Consider the following 15,398-nt stretch of genomic DNA (forward strand, 5'->3'; position numbering starts at 1 on the left):
AAGGAAAATATTATTAATCAGGACGTTAATAATTGGGTTGCCATTCTTAGACATAAACATGCAATAATGCATTTTTTTTTAACAAGTACGTTTCTTATGAGTTATTGAGTCATATAAAAAAGCAATTATAAACTGTGGAGAAAAGTTAGAAACAGTTGAGTAAATTGGCTATTTATGTTTGTGATGTGGTGGCTGCTATTTTTGTTGTTGCACACCACTGGTTTCGCAATTGCCTCTCTCAATTCTGTTTACTTTGCCCAAAGCTCCTAATTTCCCCAGTGTCACACTGGTACCACATAATGCAATAATGATGTGCAAAAAAAAAAGACTAATATTATAAAAAGACACATTTTTATTTGCATAGACAAAGGCAAAACAACCTATATTTATATTTTTGGGAAATATCAATAAATAATAACTAGTTCTGTTCTGAATCATCCCATGGCATTGAGACACATGGTAATCTTGAGCTAACGCCATGAAGAAAGAGTACATAGAGGCTGATGGCTTTGGTCTTTTTGTTGTTTCCATTATTTTTTAAGCCCAGGCCTTGGAGCACTTTATGCTAAGTTAATTTACCCAAATATATCCACACCACAGCCCACAACATCAACAGCTCTGTTAATAGAAACCTGCTGATCCATAACAGTTCTACTGCTAGACAGGAGCTGGGGGGGCAGCGTAATATTAACATTAATATCAATGATCGATCAGGGGATTTGCAAGCCGGCATAAGGCATTTAATTATAATTGCATTGGGAGTGGTGTTGTAGTGGCAGCAGGATTTGAATAAGGTCACATCTCCTGCTAACCTTGCAAGTGTAATACTATATTAAATGCCACTCATGGTAAGTGTGTCGAAACCTTCCTGATGTAGTCACACCATAATATAAAGGTTAAGTTGAAAAATGTCCCCTCTCCAGTACAAACGCAATGATTGATACACCTTAGAAGGAAAATAAATGTTAACAGGCTTCCATTTTAAATGGGCGCTGTTATGAATGATATGTATTCTAATAGAGCGGTGGGATCAAATTGAGAGTGACTCTGTTTCAGCACAAAGGAAAAGGTCAGTCAGAGAGATTAGTCGGATTTGGAGAAGGTTAGACCACACTGGTTTGGCAGTATGTTAATTACCATGTCACTGAAATACAGAATTTAAAATACAACGAATGACATATATTTTTAATCTTTAACATGAACTGTCCTGACACTTTCATTGTAATAAACTGTGTTAGGATTGATATTGTTTTGCAATTTTCTGTAAGCAGCTGTTTATGTGAGAAAGGTATATTCATTAAGCCAAATTCTATGCTACACTTAATGCAGATTTTATTCATTTAAGGCATCTTGCAGTTTAAGTTTAATTTTAAGTAGGCTATAATCTTTCATATTATGATACAAATGGTCACAATAGATTTGATGTCTCATGGCTATTTGCATAATATGTGCATAAGCGTAGTTTACAAATTAGCCTATATCTACCACCTGATTAGAGAGTTATTTTAATTATCTGGTCTGCCATGTTTTGAAAGTAGTTATACAGATTCTCTCTCTCTCTCATTATCTCTAGCCGCTTTATCCTTCTACAGGGTCGCAGGCAAGCTGGAGCCTATCCCAGCTGACTACGGGCGAAAGGCGGGGTACACCCTGGACAAGTCGCCAGGTCATCACAGGGCTGACACATAGACACAGACAACCATTCACACTTACATTCACACCTATGGTCAATTTAGAGTCACCAGTTAACCTAACCTGCATGTCTTTGGACTGTGGGGGAAACCGGAGCACCCGGAGGAAACCCACGCGGACACAGGGAGAACATGCAAACTCCACACAGAAAGGCCCTCGCCGGCCCCGGGGCTCGAACCCAGGACCTTCTTGCTGTGAGGCGACAGCGCTAACCACTACACCACCGTGCCACCGTTATACAGATTATATACAATATAAAATACAATCATAGTTACTGTAGCACACACATACTGTATACGCTGATATTGCACAAAAAGGTTCTTTCACTTTCCTCTAACCTACTGAATGATCACAGATTATCAATGTTATATTTTACAGTGATTATTAAATTATTACATTGAAATCTGTCCTCTGAGCACAGAATATTATAATAATAATAATAATAAGAAGAAGAAGTAAAGTTTAGTGTATAATCAGTGAACACATCCTTCTTGTAAAATGATGAAAGGGTGACGCTGAATTGTTTTTTATCTGCAAAAGGGAGAGATGGTCCATCTGTAAATGTCGGACAGATCAGTGAGTGTCAGGGGAAATTATACAGACAAAGATGTACACACTGAAATGTGCAAACAACATACAGTAGCACTTCAACTCTTTCTCCAAGAGGGGGTGCGATACTGAATGCTTCACTCCAAAGGCAGGTTAAACACACTGAACAGAACCGTCCAGATCATGCACTGGGTTTTGCAACCAAGTTTCTTCAGCTTAGGTCTGGAAATGATATAAAATTAGCTAAGGGGAAAAAATTGACCATATAATATCTTAATTATATGTCAGTGTCAGTACAATTATAAAGCTTTAGGAATATGGACATTATTATTAACTTAAAGGATATGTTAGTGAACCAAAGCAGAACTTACTTTGTCTAATCTTCAGATGGAAACGGCTTTTGTATAGAGAAAAAAAAAAATTCTGTGCATTTGGTAACGTACAGATTTTTTTTTTTTTAATCCACTGTACTAGTATGAGTGCAAATCCAGGCCATATTATTTGTACCTACACTGTGTTTAAAGATTTGATCTAAAAATAAAAATAAAGAAAAATCAGATGAACTCAATACAACAATCACCACATTATTGTCCCAATTAATTTGCACCACAGCTTTGAAAAGTTCAGTGAGGTTTCTTGATTTTTCCCAGTTTTTCAGACTGTGGAATTTACATGGTCCAGAAGTGCAAGTTTAGCTGCTGAGGCTCCAAGTGCTGTATCACGGCTCCTGCAGAGCTGCCGTGTGGAGGTCTAAACCCTGGTGAGGGGTCTGGTGTGGACAGAATGTAGTCGATGCTGAATTTGATCTCCGGCTCGGGTTTGCTGAGTGGAGGGTTGCGCTGGTCCACTCTGTGATTTGAACTCTCTGGACAAAATGAATCAGGATGAAGCGACCGCACCGTGGCATTCTGCTGTGAGTCCATGGGGCTGAAGGGTTCAGACGGCTCCCTGAAGCCCAGGCTTAAGTTGCGTCGCCGACGCCGACGGCGTCGAAAGTTACCGTTTTCAAAGAGGTCTAGCATGGACTCACAGCCTGTAGCAAAAGTCCAGTAATTTCCTTTCCCCTTCTCATTGCCCTCAGTGCGAGGTACCTGAAGAAAACAAATTTTGGCATCATGATCTGTCATGGAATTTAAAATGTGGCTCAGTCGTATGTGTGTGTGTGTGTGTGTGTGTGTGTGTGTGTGTGTGTGTGTTTAGTTGCAGGTGTCAGTTAGGTAGAGGGTTCAGAGGCTAAGAGAATCACTAAAACACAAGCTCTTATTCCACAGACACAAGTTGTGTAACAAAAGTTCAACCCCGAAACAGTGAAACTGCTTGTGCGCAAGGCTCTGCTCACTCTCTACTTACTACATTTTCATTTAATTTAATCTTGGCATGCATTTGTGCCGTATAAAAATTTTGGCACCCTTCTTACCTTTATAAAGCAGCTGTTGAGGGAGAGATTATGGCGTATGGAGTTTTGCCAGGCTCTCTGGTTGGATCTGTAATAAGGAAACCTTTTCATGATGAACTCATAGATGCCCGATAGGGTGACTTTGTTCTCTGGACTTTGCTGGATTGCCATGGCTATTAGCGCAATATAACTGTAAGATGAGAGAAAAGATTGATGAGAGAAAAACACATTTACTATCAGCAAAGAGGTTTCAGCTATTTCTGTCAGATATTTCTGACAGAACTCCTGGTGTGAAAACACTAAGCATGTACTATGAAAATTACAGACTGTAGATAATTATTCTTACTGTTTGAATAAGTGAGCTACTTAGTTTTACACATAAACTTTTAATGACCTTGAATAATATGAGCACTGTTTACACTAGTATTGACTCAACAAAAAGAGAAAGTTCCCAGGTGTATATTTTCTTTTACTCAGCGATATAGGGATATTATGGTTGGGCTAATATTTTATGAATAGTACTTTTATAATTACTCATCTTCCCGAATAATTATAAAAGTACTATTAATCAATTCATTATTAGTATTGTTAAATACAACAATAATAAAAAAATTAAATAAAGATAATTGGTAATGAATTGCTACAATTATTATTATTATTATTATTATTATTATTATTATTAACATTAATGTGTAATAATAAAAAAGCAGCTTTATTATTAATCAATTCTATTATTATTACTAGTATTATGTTTAACAATAATTTTTAAATAAAGGTAATTAGAGATAGTAATTAGAATAATAGAACTAGAACTGTTGCATAATCATCCCCAGGATTATTTTTTTAGTATAATAATGTTAACTTCAACAGCAAGGACAATAAACTTAATAATAATAATAATAATAATAATAATAATAATAATAATAATAATAATAATGAAATTTAAATGTTTAAAGCAAATACCTGTAAGCAGGTCTGCACACTTTTTTCTCCTCTTCAGTGCCACAGGACGGATAATCTCCATCATAATTAAAGCAGTTGTAAGGGTACTGTGAATTGTCGAACATTGTGTGGTGCGCAGGATGGAAAGTCACCTGTGATGATAATTCAATGTAATTCAGGGCTGTTGAGAGCAGAAGGGAACTTGGTGAAGTGAACACACTTCAGCATTGGCCTGGTGTGGTGGAAACCCCCCTCTGTCCACCCCCCACCCCCCTACCTCCCCTTCTCCACCGTCCTGGCTCCCTCCCCCTCCCTCTCCTCCTCCCCCTCACTGCTGCTCTAAGTGGGCTTTAATGATGGAGCCAGCAAACACACTCACTCACTCACTCACTCACTCACTCACTCACTCACTCACTTATTCACTCACTCACTCACTCACTCACTCACTCACTCACTCACTCACTCACCCCCACTCACTCACTCACTCACTCACTCACTCACTCACTCACTCACTCCTCATTCACTCACTCATTCACCCCTCATTCACTCACTCACTCACTCATGCCCTCATTCACTCACTCACCCATTCACCCACTCATTCACCCCCATTCAATCCCTCATTCACTCACTCACCCCTCATTCACTCACTCACTCATTCACCCCTCATTCAATCCCTCATTCACTCACTCACCCATTCACCTACTCACTCACCCACTCATTCACTCACTCACCCCTCATTCAATCCCTCATTCACTCACTCACCCCTCATTCACTCATTCACCCCTCATTCACTCACTCATTCAATCACTCACTCAATCACTCACTCATTCACCCCTCATTCACTCAGTCATTCAATCACTCACTCACTCACTCACTCACTCACTCACTCACTCACCCCTCATTCACTCACTCACTCATTCAATCCCTCACTCACTCACTCACTCACTCACTCACTCACTCACTCACTCACTCACTCACTCACCCCTCATTCACTCACTCATTCAATCCCTCACTCACTCATGCCCTCATTCACTCACTCATTCAATCCCTCACTCACTCATGCCCTCATTCACTCACTCACTCACTCACTCACTCACTCACTCACTGACCCACTCATTCACTCACTCACCCCTCATTCACTTACTCATTCAATCCCTCATTCACTCACTCATTCAATTCCTCATTCACTCACCCCTCACTCACTCACTCACTCACTCACTCACTCACTCACTCACTCACTAACTCACTGACCCACTCACTCACTCACTCACTCACTCACTCACTCACTCACTCACTCACTCACTCACTCACTCACCCATCCCCTCACTCACTCACTCACTCACTCACTCACTCACTCACCCATCCCCTCACTCACTCACTCACTCACTCACTCACCCATCCCCTCACTCACTCACTCACTCACTCACTCACTCACTCACTCACTCACTCAGTCATCCCCTCATTCACTCACTCACTCACTTACTCACTCATCCCCTCACTCACCCCACTCACTCATTCACTCACTCAGTAACTCATTCGCGCATTAATTCATTCACTCCCTCACTCACCCATCCCTCCCTCCCTCCCTCCCTCCCTCCCTCAATCCCTCATTCGCACATTCCCTCCCTCACTCAGGGTGGTCCAGCCCTGTTTTAAAACAGAGGCTCTTTCCCCTCATGCTCCTTTTTTTTTTTTTTTTTTTAATAGCTTAAGCCACTAATAGCGACTAAACCTGGAGTGGAGCTGTGTAACAGACCCGGGGAAGGCGAGCGGCTCGCCGCTGTTTGAGTTTCTCCACTGGCTTTGTTCCACACAGAGCCGTGTTTGCGCACCGAATCGCACAAATCTCCCAGCAGCCAATCGAGTTCCGTAGATGTAATCTATAATGCTGTGTAATGAGCATAAATTGTGTTTCCGTGACTAAACGGGAGGACGTGTGTGTTCAAAAGGAGCCTGAACGGCCCAGATGAGGGGCCAGGGTTTACTGCGAGGCCGGCAAACACCCTGCGGCGGCTCCAGTGTGTGTGTGGCCCAGTGTCACTCTGACAGAGACACTGCTGCTACCGCTCACACACACACACACACACACACACACACACACACACACACACACACACCCCAACGTCATCTCAGACCGCTTATATTTCCTTCTGAAAACAAAAGCTCGGGATGAGTTTGTAGGCCGGTTTCCCGAAAGCGTGTAATTTAATGATCTTTGTGTTGACATACTTTTGAAAAACTCATCCGGAGGTGTGTATATGCGGTCTGAACACACACCCGCCCTGTTAGTCATAAGCTATAGGCGAACCAAAGGATTGCTAAAAGACCAAAGATGCTTGTGATATATTAGTATGACTAAATAAGATTTTTGTAAAAGCCAGTTGTTTTAAAATGCATAGACATGCATGATGGACTGATTGGGTTGCCAGATTTCGTACTGTATACACTAGATTCAGCTCTACAATGTTCAGCTGTTGGATTTTATAAGAGATCCAAAACTATAGGGGGAAAAAATCAACAAATATTCGACGAAAGCTGTATAAATGTCCAATCTGGCAACTCTGTGTACGGGCTCGAGTCCTGCAGCGTTCCCATGTCGCTCTTTCCTCTGCTTGGTGTCTGCGGCTTGTCTGATCGCGATTACTGAGTTCTAGCTGGCCCAAGGGACTTTACTTTCTGCTCTGTTTCCGTCCTCTGTTCGGATTGTTGTGTCTCTAAAGTTAGACGCTAGATCCCTCAGCTAAGGGCATATGGAGGTCATCATAACTTACACACATCCACAACGCACCCAAGCAGTTCTTGAAATCATGTTATAGTACAGTACTTCTTGTTATACAAATTTAAAAAATTTGGGGAGTGTTTTTTTTTTCACCTTAACTTTTTTCTGACATGAAAAATTCTCTTCCACACATCTATTTCAAACTGAAGGATATTTAAAGGAAAACTCCACCCTTAACAATCTGCATATTAATCTTTATAATTAACATGTCATCAATTTGGCAGCACGGTGGTGTAGTGGTTAGCGCTGTCGCCTCACAGCAAGAAGGTCCTGGGTTCGAGCCCCGGGGCCAGCGAGGGCCTTTCTGTGTGGAGTTTGCATGTTGTCCGCGTGGGTTTCCTCTGGGTGCTCCGGTTTCCCCCACAGTCCAAAGACATGCAGGCTAGGTTAACTGGTGACTCTAAATTGACCGTAGGTGTGAATGTGAGTGTGAATGGTTGTCTGTGTCTATGTGTCAGCCCTGTGATGACCTGGCGACTTGTCCAGGGTGTACCCCGCCTTTCGCCCGTAGTCAGCTGGGATAGGCTCCAGCTTGCCTGCGACCCTGTAGAAGGATAAAGCAGCTAGAGATAATGAGATGAGATGTCATCAATTTGTTTTGAATGATTTTGTAATTAAATTCAATTTAAACATTAAAACCATTTCCACTTCAGTGAATGGTTTCCTACATTACACCCAATGCTGTTTGTTTAGCTCTTTCTCCATGTCTACCTAGAGAGCGATGCAGCAGTGCTTTAGTCCTGTAATCTGTTCAGTTCTCTCACCTCCTCGTGTGTAAACTCTGCTCAAACAGATCAGGCTCCAAACCTTCAATTCTCATGCGAACATTGCTATCAGTACTATCGTACTTGTCATCTCGTAGATCACTAACTAGCTGAGTTGCGTCTCTGGAGTCTCCAGCGTTTGCTGTCTCCACTCATCGTACAATGGATTTCCTCATAAATATGACACAAACATTGCTCAGTTGTTGAGTGAGAAAAGAAGCTTTTTCTCTTTTGTTTTTAGGAGCTAACAGTGTCACATGACTGTTATTGCTTATGCTTGGGATAATTGTTTTTTGTTTGTTTTTTTGTTTGTTTGTTTTCATATTACATGCCACTGTAACTATGTTATCAATGTCCCCCTGTGATGTCATTGATAACTTCTCACAGGAGTAACAAAAATACTGCAATAATTAGCATCGGAATTGTTATAAATTACATATATTTTAGTTTAAACATGTTTAATATGTTTCAGAGAGGAGTTTTCCTTTAATTTGAGGTTTAATATTTAGGTCACAGCTTTCTCTGTAAGCGACTAAAGACTTCCAGGCAGACAAGCACCAGCCGTCTGAAAAACCACTGCATTCCATTTTCCTCCTGCTAACTGGCTGATTGTCACAAGGATGAAGATAAACTCCTGGTATTCCAGCTGTGGAAAAACTAAAACAAAATAAACATTTGTTGTGCAACATAACACTAATAACTATAACAACAACAAGAGTGGGCGGCACGGTGGTGTAGTGGTTAGCGCTGTCGCCTCACAGCAAGAAGGTCTAGGTTTGAGCCCCATGGCCGACGAGGGCCTTTCTGTGCAGAGTTTGCATGTTCTCCCCGTGTCTGCATGGGTTTCCTCCGGGTGCTCCGGTTTCCCCCACAGTCCAAAGACATGCAGGCTAGGTTAACTGGTGACTCTAAATTGACCGTAGGTGTGAATGTGAGTGTGAATGGTTGTCTGTGTCTATGTGTCAGCCCTGTAATGACCTGGCGACTTGTCCAGGGTGTACCCCGCCTTTCGCCCGTAGTCAGCTGGGATAGGCTCCAGCTTGCCTGCGACCCTGTAGAACAGGATAAAGTGGCTAGAGATAATGAGATGAGATGAGAACAACAAGAGTCATCAGGAGATGACATATCCCTCCTCCAGCCCCCAGATGAAACCTCACTCCAAATTTTCCGAAGTTGAATTGGTTGCAGGCAGCATGGTGGTGTTGTGGTTATCACTGTCGCTTCACAGCAAGAAGGTTCTGGGTTTGAGCCCAGTGGCTGACGGGGACCTTTCTGTGTGGAGTTTGCATGTTCTCCTCGTGTCTGTGTGGGTTTCCTCCGGGTGCTCCGGTTTCCCCCACAGTCCAAAGACTAATCGGTGGCTCTAAATTGACCGTAGGTGTGAATGTGAGTGTGAATGGTTGGTTGTCTCTGTGTCTCAGCCCTGCGATGATCTGGTGACTTGTCCAGGGTGTACCCTGCTTCTCGCCCATAGTCAACTGGGATAGGCTCCAGCTTGCCCGCGACCGTGCACAGGATAAGCGGTTACAGATAATGAATGGACAGAATTGGTTGCCATGGAAATACAGGAAAAAATAAAAATCACAAAAATCCCCAAAATGTCAAAAGGCACAACTGCTCAAGTCACTTAACATAACTGTAAGGTTTTGTGAAAAAGTTCCTAATAGTTTTTGAGTTATGTTCCAGAAACTAAAATGTTTACAGATGGACAGAGAGACAGATGGATGGACAGACGGACAGAGCGATAGCTATATCCTCCCACATTATATGCCGGGGGGACAATAATAACTGCGTGATTCAAGCTCAGGTCAGCTACAGTATATCAGTATACAATACACAGATGTGCTACAATGGTCAGTTTATTGCACTTGGACATGAAAAAGAAACCTTACACAGAAACGGTGCAATTAAAAAGCATGTAGGCATCTCTACAGTTCATATGTTAGTGATATTTCTGACAGAACTCAATGTGAACACTGTAAAATAATGTACAGTGAATGAAAAAAAACTTACCTTAATTTGGCAATGAAATGCCATCGCTCAGTTTATGTAAGCCAGTTCTATAGAATCCATATGTTCAAGTATTTCTATAATTGCACAGGTAATGGATTCACATAATATATACAGGACTTTTTCAACAGATACTGAAATATGCTCTAGTGCAGTTTAAAGTCTTTGTTTTGTACATTAACACCCATGTTCATTCTTCATTAAAAAAAAAAGACAGCAAATAATGGTAAATACTAGGCTTATACATAATGTCAAAACCAGGATTTTCAAATATATTGGAAATAAATGTGATAAAAATCTATAAATAGACTGTAAAAACCCTTGCAAATAAGGTTTATGAACAAGAAAGAGTGTTTTGTTGAATAAAATAAAAGCTTTTTGACCAAACACATGTTCAAGTTCGTGCTTGGCAAAGGAGAGACCCAGTCATCTTTCCTCAGAGTGCGATAAAGAAAGAAAGCGAGAGTGTGCTTTTCCTGCACAGATATACATATCTCAGTATCCTGCTTACCCCCGAAATCCTAAATGTTCTGACATAGCAGCATTCCAGCCTAGCACAATCACGGCACAGTTTATATAAAGCCCGTGGAAATATTGTAAATCAGTCAAAACCAAACCATTATTTATAAAGAGGATCTGATGAATGCGGATGCAGGTGTGAATAATACATTGCCAAAATACCACTGTTCTACGTGTAAGCTAAACCTCAAAGTGAAAACGCAAAGAATGCTGGTCCATTCAAATATTTACCTCTGACATTTATGCTGTAATTCATTTACTGTGTATTCTGTAAGTCAATCCACCTGGTCTTATAAATGAACATATCCAGTATGCACAATAAATTCGGCAACCTCTCTAATATTCTGAGCTAATTTATGATTATGATTTTTTATGATACTTTATGATTAGATTTGTTACAAACCTTTCCGGTGATCAGAGAGATTGCACTGATGTGTTTTATTGATACTGAGAGAGTGATTAATAGGATTTCTTGGTATCCAACAGGCTATATCAGGAATGTCTTTAATACACAAAACAATCACTTTCTAAATACTATCACAAACACTGAAATTTCATTAAAGTTTTCTCTGAAGCCATCCATCTTTTCTGTAATGACATAAGAAGTTGGTCAAACAATTCTTGAAAATAAATATAAAACTTAATAAATAATTATTGGCAGCTACACATATTGGAGCTAACCTGCACTCCACTCAAAGCTCTTCGACTTTAAAAAAAGAAAAAAGAAAAAAGAAACCTCTGTTAAATGCACAGTTCTTCTTTGCTATTAAGAGCAAGAATAAAAGACCCCCATTATACTGCATTAAGACACAAATGTCCACATACTCAGGCAGCAATGCACATGTTGTCCACATCTATGTCTTTAACATGACACACATGGTCCACTGATTGCGGATGGAGTCTTTGGAATTCACTGAATTCAGAAAAGTCATCTTCGAGAGCTTCCTTTGTGAGAAGTTCGTCATCTGCTGAGATGTGTCGGAAAGCTGGAAGACCGGCTCCTCCACACCTACTACCTCAGAGGAGTCGAGGCTTTGTCCATGTTTTCCGAAGTCATATCATCCTCCACCACACTGCTGTAGCCCTCCTTCTCGATACAGTCAGCCAGCACCTGCAGCACGAGGCGCAGACGGCGGTCCATTGCTTCCAGGTGGGGCTGGATGAGGATGGGGGCCAGCGAGTCTCTCTGCAGTGACTCCTCCATGAGAAAGCTCAGCTTGTATTCCTCTTTAGCCAGCAGCTGCAGACGCAAGTGAGTCGACTTCTTCACTCTGTTGAAATGCAGCGATCATCTAGTCATTATCGAGCCTGACCGCATGATAAGCCATGCACACCAGAAATGAAAATGGCCTCACATTGCTGCTTTTTTTAATAAACTCTTTAAATGCTTAAAAATGATCTGCAAAATTTTTTTTTGGCTCATTTCATTACGCATTACTATTTAAAGCTAAAATAATTGCAGGATAAAGGCATTTTCACAAGGTAGTATAAAAAAGATCTCATTACTATACTATATGGTACCATACCATGGCCCTTTTCTACTGCATGGTACTGATTTGACTCGGCTTTTGTAGTAGCTTGTTTTCCACTACAGCTGATCGTCATAGCGACAAAATTAAAACCTTATTGGCCCATCATAGTGTTACAGAGCGAGGTGGAGTAATGGTGAAAACACGGGACTACCAGTCTGAAGGCGCAGGTTTGCTTCCTTGTTTGGTGAATATTATTTGGGGAAAGTTTTTCTGCAGGTAGCTCATTTAAAACTAACTCATCAGTTTTACCAACAGACTATTATACAAAATACCAGTACAGGCTGGTTAATTTTAAATGAGTTACCTGCAGAAACTTTCCCCAAATAACATACGTATGTTATGTCCTGACAGGTTGGACGTCACTTTTTTTATACTTTTTTTTTTTGACAGCTTCCACTTGACATAACACCATTCCACGTGCACACACAATCATGCATACGAGCTATGAAAATATAGCACACATAATCAGGGAAGCATGATAAATAAATTTAACGCTATTTAAAAATGGAGGTTTTGTTCAGGACGTCCCATCTCGCACAATGATGACACCGGAATAGTGATGATTCTCTCTGACCAATCAGTTGTGTTTTCCACAGTGTTTTCACGTCACCTTTTAGAACCTTGCTTGGAACCTCAACGGAGGTGATGCCAAAAAGGTACCAGGTACTATCCAGAACTATGGCTCAGTGGAAAACAAAGGAAGGCGAGTAGAGTTGAGTCGAGTTGAGCTGGCAGCATGTGGTGGGAAAGAGCCACTATGTTATACAATACTATTAGTGTCCTCTTCTTACTAGGGACAGAAAATTCTCTTGCAAAGCAGGATGTGTGTATGAACAGTAACGCTATGTAGGTAAATTAACTAATACCATATTCTACAAAGCTTCAGGTAAGTGTATAATAATAATAATAATAATAATAATGTAAAGAATGGATGACTAACCTGCAACACTGACTTAGAGGTGCCAGAATTGAGACTTCATCATGAGAATGTTTGCCAAACCTGAAATTAGAAAGAAAACTCAAGTCCTTTGTGCCCTTAACATATTCACATATTGAAAACTACAGTGTAGAGTTTCTAATAAAAATGCATTTTCTTTTAAATCACTGAATATGAAACAAAGAGGAGCCTTTTCTCACCCTCTTCCATTATCAAGGTGAATAATGAAGGTCTCATTTCCAAACTTCTCAAATGTCTCATAGTGATGACGATCCATGTTCCCTGTAAAGAGCAACAATTATTATTCATCATTATCGTTCACCCAAATATGTACATTCTGAACTAGCATTACAACCGAGAGATTTCTGTTACCCATGAGAAAGTCAAAGATGGTCATATCCATGATGTCCAGCAGGCGAGTGCCGCTGTCATACGGGGGAGTTTGTTTCACCTCCTCACAGTAGTCTGGATCCACCTCCCACCTAGGAACACACACAGAACTCATTACAGCAGACTATCAACATTATCTGAAGTAAAAATGCAGGATCTGTTTAGTATAAACATGCTCAGTCCATTGCTGCTGTTCTGTAACGTGGGACTGTCACAAGAGGCACTGGCTGCTCAGTTTACTCAGTTTACTCACGATCTTGCTCTCGGAGTCACGACACTTCCTTACACCCGAAGCCCCGTCATTTTGGATTTAAACAAATATTGATTCTTTAATACGGATTTCCTGCTATCCAACGGAATATTTGTCACAACAGACACCATGACACCATCAGTACTCCTTCTGAATATAAAGCTTATAATACAAGGCTTTACTTTATTTTATTAATTTTGTTCCACTGCATTTGTTGTGCTTTTGTGAATTTTCATTGTGATAAACAAGGTAGTCCTGAAAAAATTGTTTCAGAAATGTTGGTATATTTGCGCAATCCCAGAGAAGAATATATATATATATATATATAAAATACAGACACGAGTATTTTACTGAGAAATACTGTATGCCACTTATATTTTTCATATTTTCATATTTTACATATTTTGGCTCAGTTGGATAAGGCGCCATACCATAAATCTGGGGACCTGGGTTCAATTCCAACCCGAGGTCATTTCCCAATCCTTTCCTGTCTCTACACTGTCTTATCCAATAAAGGTGGAAAAAGCCCCACCTAACATATTTTGCAATATCTTCACTCGTGAGGAAATCAATGAATTGTTTTGATAAATTTGGGTACTGTTTAATTTTGTGAATGTGTCTATATAATAAAAAAATCACACGTTGGCTTGAAGATTTGAAGTTTATCTTCTTGTATTGAAAAACTTGCATTTTTCATATGAAATACATCACAGATCTGAGTGACATATTTAAAATAATATTGGTTGGTGTCGATTGGTATATTAGATATATTCCATTCAGCTAGCATGATATTGTACGAGTCGAAGACGAGTTCAATTTCATGCTAGCTGAATGGAACATATCTGATATACCACAAAAAAAGCCAGCCAATATTATTATTATTATTATTATTATTATTATACATTCTTTTTGGGTGTTCAACGCGTCTTTCTCTTTCAAAATTCTCTCAAAATTTTCTGTATTTAACAAAGCAAACCTGACGGCCATGTTTGTTTACAAATTGTCACAGTCGCTCACTACCATGGAAGTTTTACGTATAATACGTATCGCATCAGCTCCAACGTGTGATGTTATGTTGTCTTGACAACCATGCAGCGTTGCAAACCATATTAAACACTCATTCTCCATTGGGTAGAGTGACATAATACATGTGGGATAAGTGATATGATAAGAATATTGCATGCTATCAAACCAAATGAAAGAAACCCGCTAGAAGGGAATAGAATACTTGTTTTTATTCCATTGAAAAAGTATCCTGTATGTATAATAATTCCTGATATTTCACTCCAATGACGTCATTCCCAGTGTTTTCCCGCTGACAAAATGGTGAAATGTGTTGTCAAAATGGTGAAACGGTTCAAAATTTAAATCCTTTTGATTAATTTGCTTTTTTTTTTTGTGGATGTGTATTTTTGCACAACCATGTAATATCCTCCCCACAAATATATATATATATATATATATATATATATATATATATATATATATATATATATATATATATATATATATATTTCAATACAACTACTACTAATATTTATTATTATAAAATGTGCGCTTATTTCCATTCTTTTGTATTAATTATCATTACTATAATTCTAAATAATAATAATAATAATAATAATAACAGATTTCCAC

At 39.8% G+C, this 15,398-nt stretch overlaps 2 protein-coding genes across 2 annotated transcripts in view; both read right to left on the minus strand.

The window, feature by feature from the left end:
* Positions 1-2,158: 2,158 nt before the first annotated feature.
* foxl3 (forkhead box L3) lies at positions 2,159-4,743 on the minus strand. Its single transcript, XM_060938943.1, has 3 exons — positions 4,601-4,743; positions 3,659-3,827; positions 2,159-3,332 (listed from the first exon to the last, which is right to left on the minus strand). The coding sequence occupies exons 1-3, from the start codon at positions 4,702-4,704 to the stop codon at positions 2,910-2,912; spliced, it is 696 nt and encodes a 231-aa protein (XP_060794926.1). The 5' UTR covers positions 4,705-4,743; the 3' UTR covers positions 2,159-2,909.
* A 5,222-nt stretch (positions 4,744-9,965) lies between these two features.
* Positions 9,966-15,398, minus strand: part of fam20cb (FAM20C golgi associated secretory pathway kinase b) — a 59,111-nt gene continuing 53,678 nt past the window's right edge. Inside the window, exons 7-10 of the mRNA XM_060939719.1 lie at positions 13,493-13,602; positions 13,321-13,402; positions 13,124-13,183; positions 9,966-11,922 (exon numbers count right to left, since the gene is read on the minus strand). Of these exons, the coding sequence (XP_060795702.1) occupies positions 11,664-11,922; positions 13,124-13,183; positions 13,321-13,402; positions 13,493-13,602 (511 nt within the window). The 3' untranslated portion in view covers positions 9,966-11,663. The remainder of the gene's footprint in view (positions 11,923-13,123; positions 13,184-13,320; positions 13,403-13,492; positions 13,603-15,398) is intronic.

Source organism: Neoarius graeffei, chromosome 14 (assembly GCF_027579695.1).
Source record: "Neoarius graeffei isolate fNeoGra1 chromosome 14, fNeoGra1.pri, whole genome shotgun sequence".
Taxonomy (NCBI): Eukaryota; Metazoa; Chordata; class Actinopteri; order Siluriformes; family Ariidae; genus Neoarius; species Neoarius graeffei.

Coding starts and splice junctions, on each gene's coding strand:
- foxl3 (XM_060938943.1), bottom strand. CDS start 4,704: ATGTTCGACAATTCACAGTACCCTTACAACTGCTTTAATTATGATGGA. Junction 3,828..4,600: donor GTGTGCAGACCTGCTTACAG/GTATTTGCTTTA, acceptor CTCATCTTACAG/TTATATTGCGCTAATAGCCA. Junction 3,333..3,658: donor TCAACAGCTGCTTTATAAAG/GTAAGAAGGGTG, acceptor TGTTTTCTTCAG/GTACCTCGCACTGAGGGCAA.